This window comes from Vitis vinifera, chromosome 17 (assembly GCF_030704535.1).
Source record: "Vitis vinifera cultivar Pinot Noir 40024 chromosome 17, ASM3070453v1".
NCBI lineage: Eukaryota > Viridiplantae > Streptophyta > Magnoliopsida > Vitales > Vitaceae > Vitis > Vitis vinifera.
Genome location: NC_081821.1, coordinates 19,491,575 through 19,507,700, shown reverse-complemented (window position 1 = coordinate 19,507,700; position 16,126 = coordinate 19,491,575). Strand labels below are relative to the sequence as shown.

The window sequence follows — 16,126 nt, the reverse complement described above, 5'->3', positions numbered from 1 at the left end:
ATGCATGATATGATCGAAGGGGTCGTTGGACCCATCGTATGTGAAGAATTTGGGCACGAGGAATCCCCTTGGGGGCTCGTAATGAATGATATGAGAGCAGAAAGGCGTGGAGAGCATGTCGTCCAGCCTTTGGCTAATGGAGCCAATGAGTGGCTCATTTGGGAAGTTTTTCCCTGCTTGTCATACCACTAGGTGCGGTTGAACGTTCTGCACCATAGGGGTGACCATAGGGTTAGGGTGCGCTCCCCAGGTTGTGGCTACTGGCGGCCTTGGCCTCCTAAGCTCTTGTGGGCCTAGTCTCGCGCGCATTGAGTTTGACAACTGGGGCCTTTTATCGCGTTATCTTTTTGCTGAAAAATGAGTAGATCTGAGATTTCCTCATGGGGAGCTCGATGCATGGGAGTGTGTGGCTCATGTGGCCTAACGTTGCATGCTTCTGGGATGGCTCCTGCTGTCCCAGGGTATATTGACTTTGGTTCTGGCCTTGAGTTTGCTACCTGGCCTCTTGAACGCTGACGACGGGGAGGCCCCGTCGATGAAGCCTGGATGCGCAGCACCGCGTTTTCTTCTCTTAACTTTTCTGTCTCCTGGAGGAGAGCTTGCAGTTGTTGTTCGCTTTCCAACTGTCTTCTTTCGATAGCTTGGCACCATTTAGAATTATCTTCCTCTCCCCTACCAGATGAACGGCTTCGGGAAGGTGTGACCATCTTTGCCGGTGATTGAATCAGCGAGATTCCCACAAACGGCGTCAATATTGAGGCCTCGCATCCCTGTGATCCACGTAGTTTCCAAATGGATGGACGCACGATCTCAACCAATATAGATTCCTGGTTCAGTCGTTCCTGCAAAAGGCGTCCGGATAGGGTGTCCGGACACACCCTCCGATGGTTTTGTCAGTCATGGTTAGAGAGAATAATCAGTTGGTCTTTTATTAAGTATAGCAAACTTACCTTCCTCCTTGTATGAAGGTCCATATATATAGTGTTAGGAACTTTGTTTCCCTCTTTAATGGTAGGGAGATATTTTGGCTTTGTCATGATGCCTCTAGGTGGTGGCAGAGCCATCATCACCCTACGGGCGGCTGACAAAGATCGTGGGAGGCGCTGCGGCTGTCAGAGATCGTGGGAAGTGACTTGCCGTCACTTCATTCCTCTCTTTTCACTCTGTAGGTGGCAGAACGTGGGGCGTGGCAGGTTGTCAGAATGACGTGCAAGACTTGCTTACTTCAGTCAACGATCCGGACAAACATATCCGGATAGGATACATCGGTCATCCGGATGCGATATGACGATCGTCCGGATGTAATGTTCGCGAGTGTCATGTGCCTCTCCCTGAGGAAAGTCCGGATAGGAGAAGCGCGTCACGTGTCCTCGTGGGGAAATCCGGATGGGGTAATCCGGATAGAAACGCGTGCCACGTGTCATTAGGGGGAGGGGTCCTACAACAAGAATTTCCCACGAGACCCATACTTGTGAGATTAATTGAGCCGCATGGGAAGGAATTTCCTGCCGGGCCTATGGTTGCGGGAGTGATTATAAACAGCTTAAAATCCCTTTTGAGGTGGGACAAAGGTGGCCGCTACTATATATGGCTCAGTGGACCCACTGCCATAATATCACTACGTATGCTTCCCCACGTTTTTCTGCCGCTCACCTCACTGCCAAACCCATTTTTGCTCACCCTCATTGCAAAACCATTTCTGCTTCCTTGCCAAATCCATTGTCGGTGCCAATACGAGATTAAGAACCCTACATTTCTGCTTACTTGGTATTTCTCTTTGATTCACTCATTGCTTTGTATTTTATTTATTTTTATTTCACTCTCTGGTTTCGCGCTTCTCACCTACCATATGGTGTTCTAGGGTTTCGAGCAAAGGATTATGGTTTTCAGGTATGACTTATCTATCAACCAAATATGGCTTTTGTCAGAACCGATCATCTTGCAATTAGGCATATTTTTCAAACTTATTTTGGGATTTCTTTATTTTCAGTTCACCTCTATTTGTAACGTGTGCTGATCATACTTGTTTTGGGAGTTGGATCGACTCTCTTGTTTCCTGTGCTTTCATGGAACTAGGTTCCCAACATCACATATTTGTTCTGCTCCATTGAGTGTAATTAATATATATACCTAATAGGATGAAATATGTACTTAAGTTTCTGCGAATCACTTGGAACAAAGACCTTTAAAAGGCAATACCTGTTTCTGGTAGGAAACATTTTTTGCCTCTCTATTTTTGGAAAAAAACTTGATTGCTATGTGTTTTTGGTTGCAAATATCTATTGGTTTGTCTTAGTTTTTGGTTGGTAAAAAACTGATGCAGGATTTTTTACTTTATTCATGTGTTGGAAAAAATTTGCTTTCTGATTTTTGGACCACTGCTCTAGTTGAAGTAATTTTTATTGCCTCGTCTTGGTTTTTGTTTGCAAAAGAATATGCCCCTCAGGTTGTTTTATCTTTGTGTTGACAATATTTACTTTTTGCTGTTGCTGGAAGTGAATAATGATTAGAATCAGACAAATTTAAATTGAATTGTTATAGTTGGCGTAGTTTTGAAGTCATTTTTACTCTATATTTTTAATCATCATAGTGGATTTTTTTAATCAATTAATATAATTTTCCTCCAAAGCTATTTTAATCTTGTGGATTAGAAAATATTGATGTATTAGTTTTGTATAATCAGAACAAAAGAATATAATTTGGGATATGGAAGGGGAAGGGGCAGCATATGACAGAAGATTACTTTGGAAACCTAATAATCTATCTGATATTGATAATGACATATGTTAAAAGTTCCAAAATGGGCATTGGGCTTTAAGAAGAAAAGGATGGGAGGAGATGCTCTGTTTTAGCCCCATGAAGAGATGCTCTGTTTTAGGCTCATGCCTTTGATCCATCTTTAAGAATCGAAACCTCATTGTTTCTTGGTAACAAATTAAGTTCTCAGCGGACTGAGTGGATATTGGATAAAAAATTATTGCTCATATAAAACCAAACATTTTAGATGCCAAATCATTTTAGAATTAGGTTCCTCTATATAATTGGTTTCTGGGCTCACAGGAACTGTTAAGCCATCATCAAAATTATTCCTTGGAAACTTTATAAATTCAATGATGGAAGAATTAAATTGATTGGACAATTATTTAAAACATTTCATGGGATGTGAAGGATTTATCTAAAAACCCACCAAAGTCTATGACCGGACTCAAAAAGGCCTTTGGAATGTGGATTAATTTAGACATCTCCATGTTCATTCTCATTGAAGAAAGAAAAAATCTTTTGGTAACATGAAACACTTGGTTTATTATTTATTTAATATTTAAGATAAGGATTTTATGCTTTAACTTTACGTATAGGTTCCCTTAGATTTTGAGTTTCGCATTACCTATAAGTTTATGTTAGGTATATTATGAAGGAAAATTTATTTTTTTTGAAAGAGAATGGAGCGATATGAAGTGGCACAGCTTTATGCAAATGGAAACCTAAAGAAAGTCAACCCCATCATGTGTTATCCACTATACTTAATACTTTTATTGTTATCATTAAAATGTCATTATTATTATTATTATTATTATTATTGAGCACTATTCTGCATTCATTATTATTAATGGGGATTGGTGGCTCATGATTTTGGATGAGGACAAGCCAATTGGATACATCTCTTTTCCATATTCATTCACATTAAATGCATTGGAATGGGCTTGATTGACTATTCTGCATTTGTCAACTGAGGCAGCCATAGTAGAAAGGCACATGTTTTTACTGAATTGTGGTGGAGAAGTAGTTTCATAGGCTGGATTAACAAAGTTTTAGAGATATAATTTGAAAAAATTGGGCCTAAGTATACCATGAATCATGGCTACTATCACAATTGTAAGCTAGTTAGTATATTATATAAAGGATAAGAAAATCATTAACAAAAAGACTCTATTTTTATTTTTGTTATTATTATTATTATAATAACCTTTTAAGAAATTAAAATAACATCAACATAAGATAATGTCTATCTTTAAAAAATAATTTTCATATATTGAAGATCATACATATAATTAGGTCTTATTTTAACATTTTGCATAAGATAGTAAGTTATGCCTCTATATTTCTTATTGCTGGAAATTAGAATATAATGCGGTCAACTTGAATCTCACAAGTATTAGGTAATTAAACTATTATTTTTGAATGAATGATGTTTTGGGGCTGAATTTTGTGATCAAGAAATGAAGAGGTAAAGGATGTAAGTATGTTATTATTAACGTGTTTTCCTTTTCTTTTTAGACCAATTTGTGCTTCAGATGGTGTTGTATTCGACATTGAATATTCCATATAAAGGTGACTTGATAACAATTTGATGTTTGTACCTTTATTGCTGAACTAAGCCAAATTTGTTCATACTTTGAATGCTCAAATGAGTTGGAAAATATGTGCAAATGGCCACATGATCTCGTTGCTAAAATTTATATTTTCAGTCTAACTGTTCTTGCAGGACTTCTACATGCATTATGCTCTTTTTGAATGTTCATCTTGTATCTGGTTGGTTCATTACATATATCAAATTTCTGTTGTATTAAATTTAAGTGCTTGTTGGAATATCTTTTGCCAATATTAGATGCATTCAGTGTCAATTATTCTGTTCTCTTGAAAATGGTATTTTGGAGCTAGCTCATTGCTCAATGAGATGGAGATATGATGCTTAACTTTTTGAGTTGATACAGAGAAATAATAGTTAAACAGTTTTTTTTTTCCATTCTTGTAACCTTTCTATCTGAAGGAGGCAAATGGTAATAGGCAGATGCTACTTATTTTTTGTTTGGTGGATTTGGAGCTTGATAGGATGTGATACTAGGCACCAAGCCACTAAGGAGTCAATATGTAGCATTTTGAACATGGCAAGACTGCCCAGTCCATGGGGGCAACCCAGGTCATGGCTGGTCAAGTGCATGTTGGTACCCCAACTATGGCACTTCCCAGCCAGCAGCCAATGCCATGAATCTCAGGAAGGGCCTGCCATGTGTCTGGAGTGCAAGGCTGCCTCACTAGGACTGGGTAAGCTGTGTGTTACCTATGCTTACATGGTAGGTTCATGTCCATTTGCCTTGGTTTTTCCATTGACAGGGGAAGGGCTGAGGCGTCTTGGCATCTAGACTTTGTGACCATGACCTTAAGCTTAGGGGGGAATATATCATTGTTGCCACCAGGACGATTAGAACCTGTTTGTTACCAGCTTCTAAGAGGTGAGGGATAAAACATCCATCTCAGTGGGGATAAGCACCACTGAACATTCAAATTTAGGCCACTAATGTTAGTGGAGTTCCAAATTGATACCTTCTAGGTAGCGTATGATGGTGGGAATTTTTTTTTTCCTTTTTTTTTTTGGGACTTCTTATTGAAACTCACCAGATAAATGTCAGCTTGTCCAATAATTTGAACTTCGCCCACCTTCAAGTAGCAGATCTTATGTAGCATAGGGCTTTCAATAGTAAAAAAATCACCTCAAGTAAGCTAGCTAGTTGTTTTGAATCAATGAAGGTGTGGATTATTGTTGTTTTTTTTTTTTTCCTTTTCTTTTTGATAAGAAACCAAAGATGTATTAATTGTTAATAAAAAGTATGAAGGGAGAACGAGGAATCCTTCCCACAATTACAAAAACCCTGACTAAAACTATGAAGGACTAAACTCAAGGTCCTGTAATAACAACTGAAATCATGCTTTCTCAGTGCTAACAGTTTGTGCAGATCATTTTCTCTGCTTCCCTGCAATCTGCACATGACTAATAGACCATCTAACATGGACAGACATTTTTTAGGCTATAAAACTTAAATTGCTCTGTAAGAGGAGCAGAAGCACAGGGCCAGGGTGCTGTTATCTACCACCAACCTGTATCTTTTCCTTCTTTTGGTAAGAATTAGGAAAGAGATAGATGATGATTGAACCTGTGATGATAATGCTCTGTTTGGTTGCTCAAAGAGATATGGACATTTGTTGTCTTCTTTTTTTATGAGAATCTCTATACTTGGAATCTTTTCTAGCAGAGTATATTTTCAAGTAGACAAGTTACAGAGTTGTTCCTTGGGGGATAAGGATTAGCATGTTCTTCACAATTGTCTTTTCAGTTGATGTTCTCCAATGGAGTAATATCTGACAGATAGACAATGTTTTTTAAACAAGAGGCGCATATTGGTGGTTAATGACCATAATATATGTATATCAAACAAGAAGCACATGTGCTGGAACTGGGATAGTTAGAGGAAGCAATTCATCTTTAGACTGGGAGGAGCTGGAGCTCAAGATATCTCAGGTGTTCTGATGGGGGAAAGCCTTTTAAAGTTTATTCAAGGAAGAAAGGGAAGACCTAAGTAAACTTTAAGTAGGATTAATATTAATTAGAATTGAATAGGGATTGGTATTTGTTGGAGTCTAATTAGGATTAGCTAGTTGAGTTATAATATAATTAGAATTTGAGTCATGATAAGTTATTAGAGTCCTAGTAGACTTTGGATGTTATAATTAGAATTAGAATCATAATAGGTTATTAAAGTCCTAGTAGACTTTGGATTTCTTAGAGAAGCCTATAAATAGACTAATCAATGTAAATCAAAGGAGTGAATTTGATGAATAATATTATACTTTCTTTCATTGCAAGGTTGCAACCCTCAATGGTGAGACTCCATTGATTTTCTTCTAGGTGAGACTCCTAGAAGGCCTTAGTGAGACTCTAAGGTTTTTCATCTTTTCTTCATTGTTTCTTCTTTTTCTCTATTTCTTATCTTATAATTTTCTCTACCATAAAATTTATTCCTTGTTCCTCTCCTTACACCCTAAAAATAAAACCCTAGCCCACCTACCCTTGAGTGTAGGCAACCATCCTAGGGTTGTCCTACATCATGTTCATTTTTTGTTTTTTAAAGAAAAGAAAATTTAAAGATGTGCATGTAGGCATGTGTATCTCAGGTCCCTTTTTCCTCTTCTATTTAGATATACATGTATGCATGTGAATGGAACTCTATCTTATAGTTTATAAAACACAATCATATGCAAAATGTAAAAGGGTGTGAAGAATTGATCGCTTTACGTCATTCATGTTTATGATGAACAACAATAATGGATGCTAAAACCCATTCTATGTGTGTTGGTGCCTCTTGCAGTTCACAAAGCCAATAAAAGTTGAGGTGCCTGTCTCCTGATAAAAAGACATGATAAAACAGGCAGAGTCACCTGAAAGGTTAGTGTTTCTAACGGAAAGATTTCTGGTTTGTGGGATCTCTTTAAACTTTGTTTTTGGATGGTCAACCGAAAAAGCGCCATTTTCCTTTTTAGGTGTTGGTATGCTAAGAAATTTGATTGAGAATCCTTATCATGTTTGGGTTTACCACCAAATATCTTCTGAATTCTGCATCTCATGTGTTTGACACGTAACACAAAACTTCTCTTTATGCTGTTCCTCATATTAGTCCCTCAATTCCTTCATATGCTTTGTTACTGCATAAGTCTTGCATTAATTATCCTGTAATGAAGTAAAATATAATATTGACAAGAGGCAACACTGGTGATATTAAACTTTAGAATCCTCAGGATTGCCAGAATTCCTTGCATCCAGAAACCAGAATCATGAATTGATCTTCACATTTATTTTGTTCAAAATATATTCTCTGAACTGGTTCTGGTTTGCTTGAGCTCTTTTCAAATAGTCTGGTGGAGTCACTAGTGCAATGCCCAATTTATTCTTGAAAATATTTATAGGGGACCCTTTAACTCCTAAAGACCATGATGACTGCTATAATGGAATTCCTTTAAACCAAGGTCAATTGGTGGTGCATATAATAACAGGAATTGGCCAACCTTATCAACGGTAAAATTGAATAGTCTTATCTTTTTTTTTTGTCACTAACAAGAATTTAGGTTGTTCAGCGTGATCGTTCTGTCATTAAGCTACCCCAATTCATGAAATTTCCATGAAAATCACCAGCTGGGAAGTATATTTTTTCTTTTACTAAAATGAAAACAAGTATGAGACTTTGTCCGATGATCCAATGATGCTTCTGGGATATTCATTTGCATTTATGCATATCTTTGCTTCTAATTAGAGGTTGGAAGAATAGAGAGAAGATGAATACTGTCTTTGAAAAGTTTTCCAAAAAGAAATAATAGTAATAGTTGGAGAAGAGAATGAAGGATAGCTATTCACTTATTCTTTCAATAAGTGAACTCTTAAGAAGTAGGGTGAAAATCCAATAGAGAAATCACCCAGATCAATATGGGAAAACACAGTTGGATAGATTCTGGTAAAAAAACCAAATCAGGATTGGTCTGAAAATAATACAGGAAAGTGTGGGGTGGGGGGGGAATGCCTCAGCTTTCAGTCTGGAGAAAGAGCCCCCACACAATTGGTGAGAATCACATGTCATAACCCCATATTTGGATATTGATGGAATTGCATGGAAACAATGCAGGAAGTCAATTGATGGTAGGGTTTGCTGAAACCCCACTTTCACATCCTATACTTTGTTTGAACATGCAATGGGATTGATCAATGCATAATGCATTTCTAGTTGTATATTGTGATTTCTTTAATTTCTGTAGTTATACTTCATGACTTTCATTTTCTTCATGATTTTTCCTTTCTTTCATTTGTCAACCCTTGCTGCAGAAGTTTCTGTAGTTCCACCATCATGATTAATGGCTCTTATTGGTCAGGCTCTTAAGTGGAAACAACATCAAGGTTAACATTTTATTGTAATGTTGCAGTTATTATGATAGTACATCCTATTTTGGTACCTTGGAGAAATGGGAAAGAAAGGTTGACTGAATTGTTTCCAACAACTGCAAGATTAGGAAACTATGTGGACACACTTACGCTTTTCTTCCTCATTCAGGCCAACATTGCAAAAAAGGAAAACATCAAGATCCATGGTTTTTGAGCCCTGTTAGCATAAACAAATCTCCATATGCAAATTATCTATTGTTGGGGGGCAGTAACTACTAGTATAATGTGAAAGAGTTATATGTGGTCAAAACTGTTTGAAATCTGTTTGTTAGATGGATTTGAGATTTGTTTTGTTGGGGGGAAGTGTGTTAGTTTGCCATTTACGCAAGTCCAATTTGTGCTATCAGTATGTGTTGAGGAAGGGATTAATAAATTTCTTAATTTGCCTCCACAGTGCGGAAAAAGACCAAAAAGATGTAGAAATTCCAGTGGTGAGAAAGTTTCAGGATGTATTTCCAAATGAGCTACTAGGTTTACCATCACATAGAGAGTTTGATTTCTCTATTGAAGTATATCCAAGAACGGATCCTATTTCAGTGGCCCCCTATAGGATGACCCCGCTTGAGTTGAAGGAGTTGAAATCTCAGTTGGAGGACTTGTTGAGCAAGGGATTTATTTGTCCTAGTACATCGCCATGGGAAGCCCCAATGTTGTTTGTGAAGAAGAAAGATGGCATGTTGAGGTTGTGTATTGACTATAGGAAGTTGAATAGAGTCACTATGAAGAATAAGTATGCTCTTTCAAGGATAGATGATTTGTTTGATCAGTTGAAGGGTGCAAAGTATTTTAGTAAGATTAACTTGAAAACTAGGTATCATCAACTGAGGGTTAGAGAGAAGAAGATGTCCCAAGAATGCTTTTAGAATGAGATATGGACATTACAAATTTTTAGTCATGCCTTTTGGATTAATTAATGCCCCCATTGCTTTTATGGATTTAGTGAATAAAATATTTCATGCTTACTTGGATCAATTTGTGATTGTCTTTGTGGATGACATCTTGATTTACTCGAGGAGTTTGGAGGAGCATAAGCAACATTTGGTGACCACTCTTAGAACTTTGAGAAGACACTAGTTGTATGGAAAGCTAGACAAAAGTGAATTTTGTCTCACTAAAGTGAATTTCTTAGGCCATGTGGTTCCTGAGGCAAGAATAGCAGTGGACCATTCCAAGGTGGAAGCTATGCAGGATTGATAGAGGCCTACTAATCTATTTGAGGTTAAGAGTTTCTTGGGTTTGGTTGGATACTATAAGAGGTTTGTGGATGGTTTCTCTAGAATTGTAGCATCGATGATTCAATTGACTAGGAAAGAAGTCAAATTCAAATGGAATGAGGAGTGTGACAATTCTTTCCAGGAGTTGAAACAAAAATTGACCACTGCTCTAGTGTTAACGACCCCCATTAATGGAGAGTTTACGATTTATTGTGATGCTTCTATAGTTGGGCTAAGGTGCGTGCTAATGCAGCAAGGCAAGGTGATGGCTTATGCCTCAAGGTAATTAAGGCTGCATGAACGGAACTATCCAACACATGATTTGGAGCTTGCAGCAATGGTGTTTGCCCTCAAGACTTGGAGACACTATTTGTATGGAGAGAAGTTTAAGGTGTATTATGATTATAAGAGTTTGAAATTCATCTTCACTCAAAAGGATTTGAACTCTAGGCAAAGAAGATGGATGGAGGCGTTAGAAGATTATGATTTTGCTCTTCACTACCATCTTGGAAAGGTGAATGTTGTAGCAGACGCCCCGAGTAGAAAGAACTATGGCCAGTTGTCTAGCTTATGATTGAGAGAGTTCGAGATTTATGCAGTTATTGAAGATTTTAAGTTATGTCTTGGTTGGGAAGGATAAGGCCCATGCTTGTATAGTATGCCAGCTAGACCAATGATTATCCAAAGAATAGTGGAGGCTTAAGTTCATAATGAGCTTTTAGAGAAGGTTAAAGCCCAGTTGGTAGAAGGTGAAGTAGATGAAAATTGGTCTATGCATGTAGATGGGAGTGTGAGATTTAAAGGAAGATTGTGTGTTCCAAGCAAAGTTTTTAAAGGCGAAAGCGTAAGGCGAGGCGTTTTTGTGTTCGTGAGGCGAGGCGTAAGCCTCGAGGCGTTGAGGCGTAAGCTTTTTGAGCCTTACTATATATAATTAATTAATATTTTAAAATATATAAAATAAAATAGCATAAATAAAAACATGAAAACAATTCATTAGAATCATAAAAAAAAACATACTAGTTCCCTACTTTCACAAAAAGCCATAACAAATTCATAAAATAGATTATAGATTCAACTATACTAATAGTTTCAAACTTTAACAAAAAGCCAAAACTAAGTCATGAAATAGAAAATAGAGTCAACCATAATAATAGTTCTAAACTTTTACAAAAAATCCATAACTAAGTCATGAAATAACAACTAGAGTAAATTGTTTCAACTTAAATCCTCCTCTCCAAGGTCATCATCATCCTCATCCAATGTATCAATAGTAGGAAAATGTCCACTATCATGTATCCCCATTTCATCTAAATCTTCATCTTCATCAATTGGTGTCAAATTCAATTCCTTCTCTTTGCCTTTGCCTCCACTTGTACCTAACATAAAGTATTAATTATGTGTAAATATTAAAAGTTTTTTTATTAAATTTAATCAAATTTATGATTTCAATTTTTGGGTACTTACTTGGTACTTCATTATGTTTCCTTTTGTAGGAATGTGAAGAAACCATATGATCCGATGATGCTTGCGTCTCTTGGGAGTTGGATGACACAACTCTAATGGCATCAACATTGAATAATTCATTATCTTGAAGCCAACAAAGATCAAGGGGGAGGAGGGGATCTTCTTTCTCCGCAATCCATTCATCATCAGAATCAATCTCCTCTACCAAGATTGGATCAACATTTTGTTTCCTTTGTAGACTTCGCTCTCTCAATCTAGTGTTGTACCTTACATACACTAGAGCATTCAACCTTTGATGTTCAAGTCTATTTCTTTTTTTTGTATGGATCTACAAATAATAAAAGAAACAATTTTATGTGTTAAAATGAAATAAAGTTCTCTAACATTGAAATAGAAATATATGTATAAAAATTTGCAAAAATAGAAGTATTACCGATTCAAATGTGCTCCAATTTCTTTCACATCCCGAAGCACTACAAGTAAGGCTAAGGACTCGAATAGCAAACTTTTGCAACTCCGGTGTAGAACCCCCAAAACGCATCCACCAACTTGTAGGACTTCTTAATGTTCGAGAATCAATTGCAATACGACTCCCAAATTCACCCATTGCTTGGTCATATGAGTCCAACTGAATGTCAGCTTTTAAACGTTCTTGATAATCCAACATCCTATCCATGCATTCAAATAATCCCTTCCTCACCTCATCAACATTAGAGAACTTATCTCCATACCGCAATTGAGGATTAAGATAATAGCCTACTGCATGTAAAGGTCGATGAAGTTGCGGAGTCCATCTTGCATCAATTTTTCTCCAAATTGGGCCATATTTTCTCTCCATGCCCCCACAATTAAATGCAATCTTCTCCTTAGCTGAATCCATCAACTCATAAATATAACCCATGGTTGGTCTTTCCTCTGAATCAACCTCTCTCAAGACACTAACTAATGGAACAGTGGTCTTTATGCAAAAAGCAACATGAGGCCAAAAATTTGGATCAAACAACACTGTACTTCGAGTTTTCACACCTTCTACCTTTTTAGCCCATGTGCTTGAACACCATTTTTCTGAGGAGAACATTGCTATAAGAGCTTGCTTTTGCTTATAAATACTTTGGAGAGTAAGAAATGCAGTAGCAAACCGTGTAATTGCTGGACGAATAAGTTCATGATTTTTTGTAAATGTTCTCATCAAGCTAAGAACCCAAGTATGCCCATATATAAACTTCACAACTTGCCTAGCTCGAGAAAGTGTAGTAGCATGAACATTTAGCTTTCCAATATCCTCCAACATCAAATCAATGCAATGAGCAGCACAAGGAGTCCACCACAATCTACTCCTTTTTTCCATAAGCCTCATTCCAGCATTCACATAATTAGAGGCATTATCAGTGATGACTTGCACAACATTCTCCTCTCCAATTTCTTCAACCACCTCATCAAGATATTTGAACATCAATTCCCCATTTTTTATTGTATCAGAAGCATCAATTGATTTCATAAACCAAGTGCCAGCAGGACTATTCACCAAAAAATTGATAAGACACCTACTTTTTCCATCTGTCCAACCATCTGACATAATTGAACATCCATATTGTTTCCAAGCTTTTTTGTGATCTTCCATAATGATACTTAGGTCATTCACCTCTTCTTTAAGAATCCATGTCCTCAATTCGTGCATAGATGGAGGCTTAAACCCGGGCCCAAAGTTTGCAACAGCATCTATCATAGGAAACCAATAAGGATCATTCACAGTGTTGAATGGGAGACCTTTTGAATATATAAATCTACCAATTTTTCTACACACTTCCTTCCTTTCTTCTTGCTTCCACTTTGAATTCAAAGTACTTTGTCTAGGTTGTGAAGTGGTAAATTTATCCATGGGTCCCCTAGGAATAGGTTCCCCACTCCCACTTACACTCCCACTCCCACTCCCACTCCCACTCCCACTCCCTAATGTCCCTATTGTTTTAGACAAGGCACTCTCATGCATTGAAGTTGGACCCATACCAATTTCTTGGAGCAATTCATTTCTCTTTGTTTTTTGATCCTTAAAATTGGCCAATGCCTCTTTGCATTCCAATCTAGCATCTTCACTAACTTTGCTGCATGGTTTCATACCATGATGAGTTCCGGCTAAGTGATGCTTTAATCTATTCACCTCTCCCGGACATCTTTGATTACAAAATTTACATCTTAAATATTGCTCTCCAGAAACTTCAATGACATACTTCCACACAAAATCTTTTCTCGAATTTTTCGAATCGGAGGAACTCATTCTAAAAAAAAATCAACAATAATAATATTCAAATTTCCATATAACAATATAATTGACTAAAAAATAATAACAAAGCATAATTGAAATGAATTTAAAAATGAAATACAAAATTTAATTGGTTTAAATTAAAAAAAACCAATTTTTTTTAAAGGAATTTAAAAATGAAATACAAAATTTAATTGGTTTAAATTAAAAAAAAAACCAAATTTTTTTAAAGGAATTTAAAAATTATACACAGAAAATCGAGGTGAAAATTAAAATTAAACCACAAATAAAAAATTCAAAATTAACAAATAATTATCTTTATTAAAAAAAAAAAAAAAAAAAAAAAAAAAAAAAATGAAAAGCCTACTGTGAGAGAGAGAAAAATGTGGACTGCCGGAAGTGTGGACTGCCCGAAGAGAGAGAGAAGGGGGGGTTTTAAAATTTAAATAGGAGATAGATATACATATATATAACTGATTTGATAAAATAAAGAAATAAAAAAAAAAAATTGGATGAAAACCCGAGATGAAGCCCGTGTGGATTGCGGAGAGGGAAACGAAGAGGGAGAAACCAGAGGGTGTTCGCAACATACCTGGAGATGTACGAGAGTGATCGCCGACGGCCGCCGGAGAAGACGCACTGCGATTGGTCGCCGCCGAGGGGTGAGCACTCCGTCGCCGCTTGAGTCGTTGGAGGTAGGGTTTCGTTTTGGGCTTGTTTTCAGTCGAGAGTCGGGTTTTAGGGATTACTTAGGGCTTTTTTTAACTCTCTGTTCATTGCCACGTCAGATCCGACGAAGCGTACGCCTTCTTCTTGGAGCGTGAAAGGCGCGATCAAAGCGCGCCTCAATCACGCCTCACCGGAAAAGCGTACGCCTTTCAAGCATTTCGTTTTATTTTTAACGCCTCAGGGCGTTTTCGCCGCGCCTCGCCTCAGTGCGCGCCTCAAGGCGCGCCTCACAAACGCCTTTGAAAACTTTGGTTCCAAGGGATGTGGAATTGAGGAATTAACTTTTAGCAGATGCTCATAAAGCAAGGTATACCATTTACCCTGAGAGTACCAAAATGTACCAAGACTTAAAGAGACAATTCTGGTGGAGTGGGATGAAGAAAGACATTGCTCAGTATGTAGCTAATTGTCAAATTTGTCAGCATGTGAAAGATGAGCACTAGAAGCCTGTAGAGTTGTTGCAACCAGTACTTATACTTGAGTGGAAGTGGGATCATGTCACTATGGACTTTGTGATAGGGTTGCCAAAAACTAGAAGTAAGAAAAATGGAGTTTGGGTGATTGTAAACCGCCTTACTAAGTCAACTCATTTTCTAGCCATGAAGACTACAGGAGATTGTGAGGTTGCATGGAATACCATTGTCTATAGTGTCGAACAGGGACCCTAAGTTTACTTCTTAGTTTTGGTAGAGTTTACAAAAGGCCATGAGCACCCAGTTGAATTTTAGACTGCATTTCACCACCAAATAGATGGTCAGTGAGAGAGAGTAATCCAAATTTTAGATGTTAAGGGCTTGTGTCTTGGACTTTAGAGGGAATTGACCAAACTATTTACCTTTGGCAAAGTTTGCTTATAACAACAATTACCAATCTAGCATTGACATGACACCTTATGAAGCACTCTATGGGAGACCTTGTAGATCACCCTTGTGTTGGATAGAGTTGGCTGAGAGTCGTTTGTTAGAACCTGAAATTGTCAAAGAGACTTCAAAAAAGATGCAACTCATCAAAGAAAAACTCAAGACTGCCCAAGATAGACAAAAAAGTTATGCAGACCAAATGAGAAGGCCCTTGGAGTTTGAAGAAGAGGCTTAGGTTTTTGTAAAGGTGTCACCTCGAAGAAGTGTATTTCGATTTGGAAAAAAAAAAAAAGAAGTTGTTAAGAGAGAGAGAGAAGAAAACCTTGATTCTCATTCATTGTGTCTACTTACAATTAAGAAAATATATATATACAAGGCTAGGAGTCCTAACTACCATACATGTGACCTATACTAAAAAGGAAAGATTGTACACTATAAATTCATTATATTCAACACTCCCCCTCAAGCTGGAGCATATACGTCATATACACCAAGCTTGTTACAAATGTATTTAATCTTAGGACCTCTGAGAGATTTAGTGAAGATGTCTGCTAGTTGATCATTTGAATTAACAAAACTTGTAACAACACATCCTGATGCGATCTTCTCTCTAATGAAGTGACAGTCAACTTCAATATGTTTGGTCCTTTCATGAAAGACTGGATTGGATGCAATATGTAATGCGGCCTGGTTATCACAGATGAGTTTCATCTGTTCATCCTTTCCAAATCTCAACTCTCGAAGAAGATGTCTCAACTATATGAGTTCACATGTTGCCAAAGTCATAGCTCGATACTCAGTTTCAGCACTAGATCTGGCTACTACATCTTGTTTCTTA

At 37.3% G+C, this 16,126-nt stretch overlaps 2 protein-coding genes and 1 long non-coding RNA gene across 4 annotated transcripts in view; 2 read left to right on the top strand and 1 right to left on the bottom strand.

The window, feature by feature from the left end:
• Positions 1–1,497: 1,497 nt before the first annotated feature.
• Positions 1,498–16,126, top strand: part of LOC100257953 (probable cyclic nucleotide-gated ion channel 20, chloroplastic) — a 173,716-nt gene continuing 159,087 nt past the window's right edge. Inside the window, exons 1-4 of one of the 2 annotated variants that reach the window (XM_059734165.1) lie at positions 1,498–1,767; positions 1,862–1,890; positions 4,276–4,329; positions 7,143–7,219. In XM_059734165.1, the coding sequence (XP_059590148.1) occupies positions 7,191–7,219 (29 nt within the window). In that variant the 5' untranslated portion in view covers positions 1,498–1,767; positions 1,862–1,890; positions 4,276–4,329; positions 7,143–7,190. The remainder of the gene's footprint in view (positions 1,768–1,861; positions 1,891–4,275; positions 4,330–7,142; positions 7,220–16,126) is intronic. The other variant, XM_059734164.1, reaches the window with a different exon arrangement.
• Positions 8,726–11,813, top strand: LOC132252829 (uncharacterized). The gene is made up of 2 exons (XR_009464634.1): positions 8,726–10,877; positions 11,469–11,813. It is a non-coding gene; the product is annotated as an uncharacterized LOC132252829 (long non-coding RNA).
• Positions 11,026–14,674, bottom strand: LOC104882433 (uncharacterized). Its single transcript, XM_010665641.3, has 4 exons — positions 14,292–14,674; positions 11,873–13,715; positions 11,440–11,767; positions 11,026–11,351 (listed from the first exon to the last, which is right to left on the bottom strand). Exons 2-4 carry the CDS (start codon positions 13,712–13,714, stop codon positions 11,191–11,193), a joined length of 2,331 nt encoding a protein of 776 aa, XP_010663943.1. The 5' UTR covers position 13,715; positions 14,292–14,674; the 3' UTR covers positions 11,026–11,190.

Excerpts from the sequence above, each read along its gene's own strand:
- LOC104882433 (XM_010665641.3), bottom strand. The coding sequence starts at position 13,714 with ATGAGTTCCTCCGATTCGAAAAATTCGAGAAAAGATTTTGTGTGGAAG. Across the intron at positions 11,768-11,872 it reads ATTGGAGCACATTTGAATCG|ATCCATACAAAAAAAAGAAA; the intron begins GTAATACTTCTA and ends TATTATTTGTAG. Across the intron at positions 11,352-11,439 it reads GAAACATAATGAAGTACCAA|GTACAAGTGGAGGCAAAGGC; the intron begins GTAAGTACCCAA and ends ACTTTATGTTAG.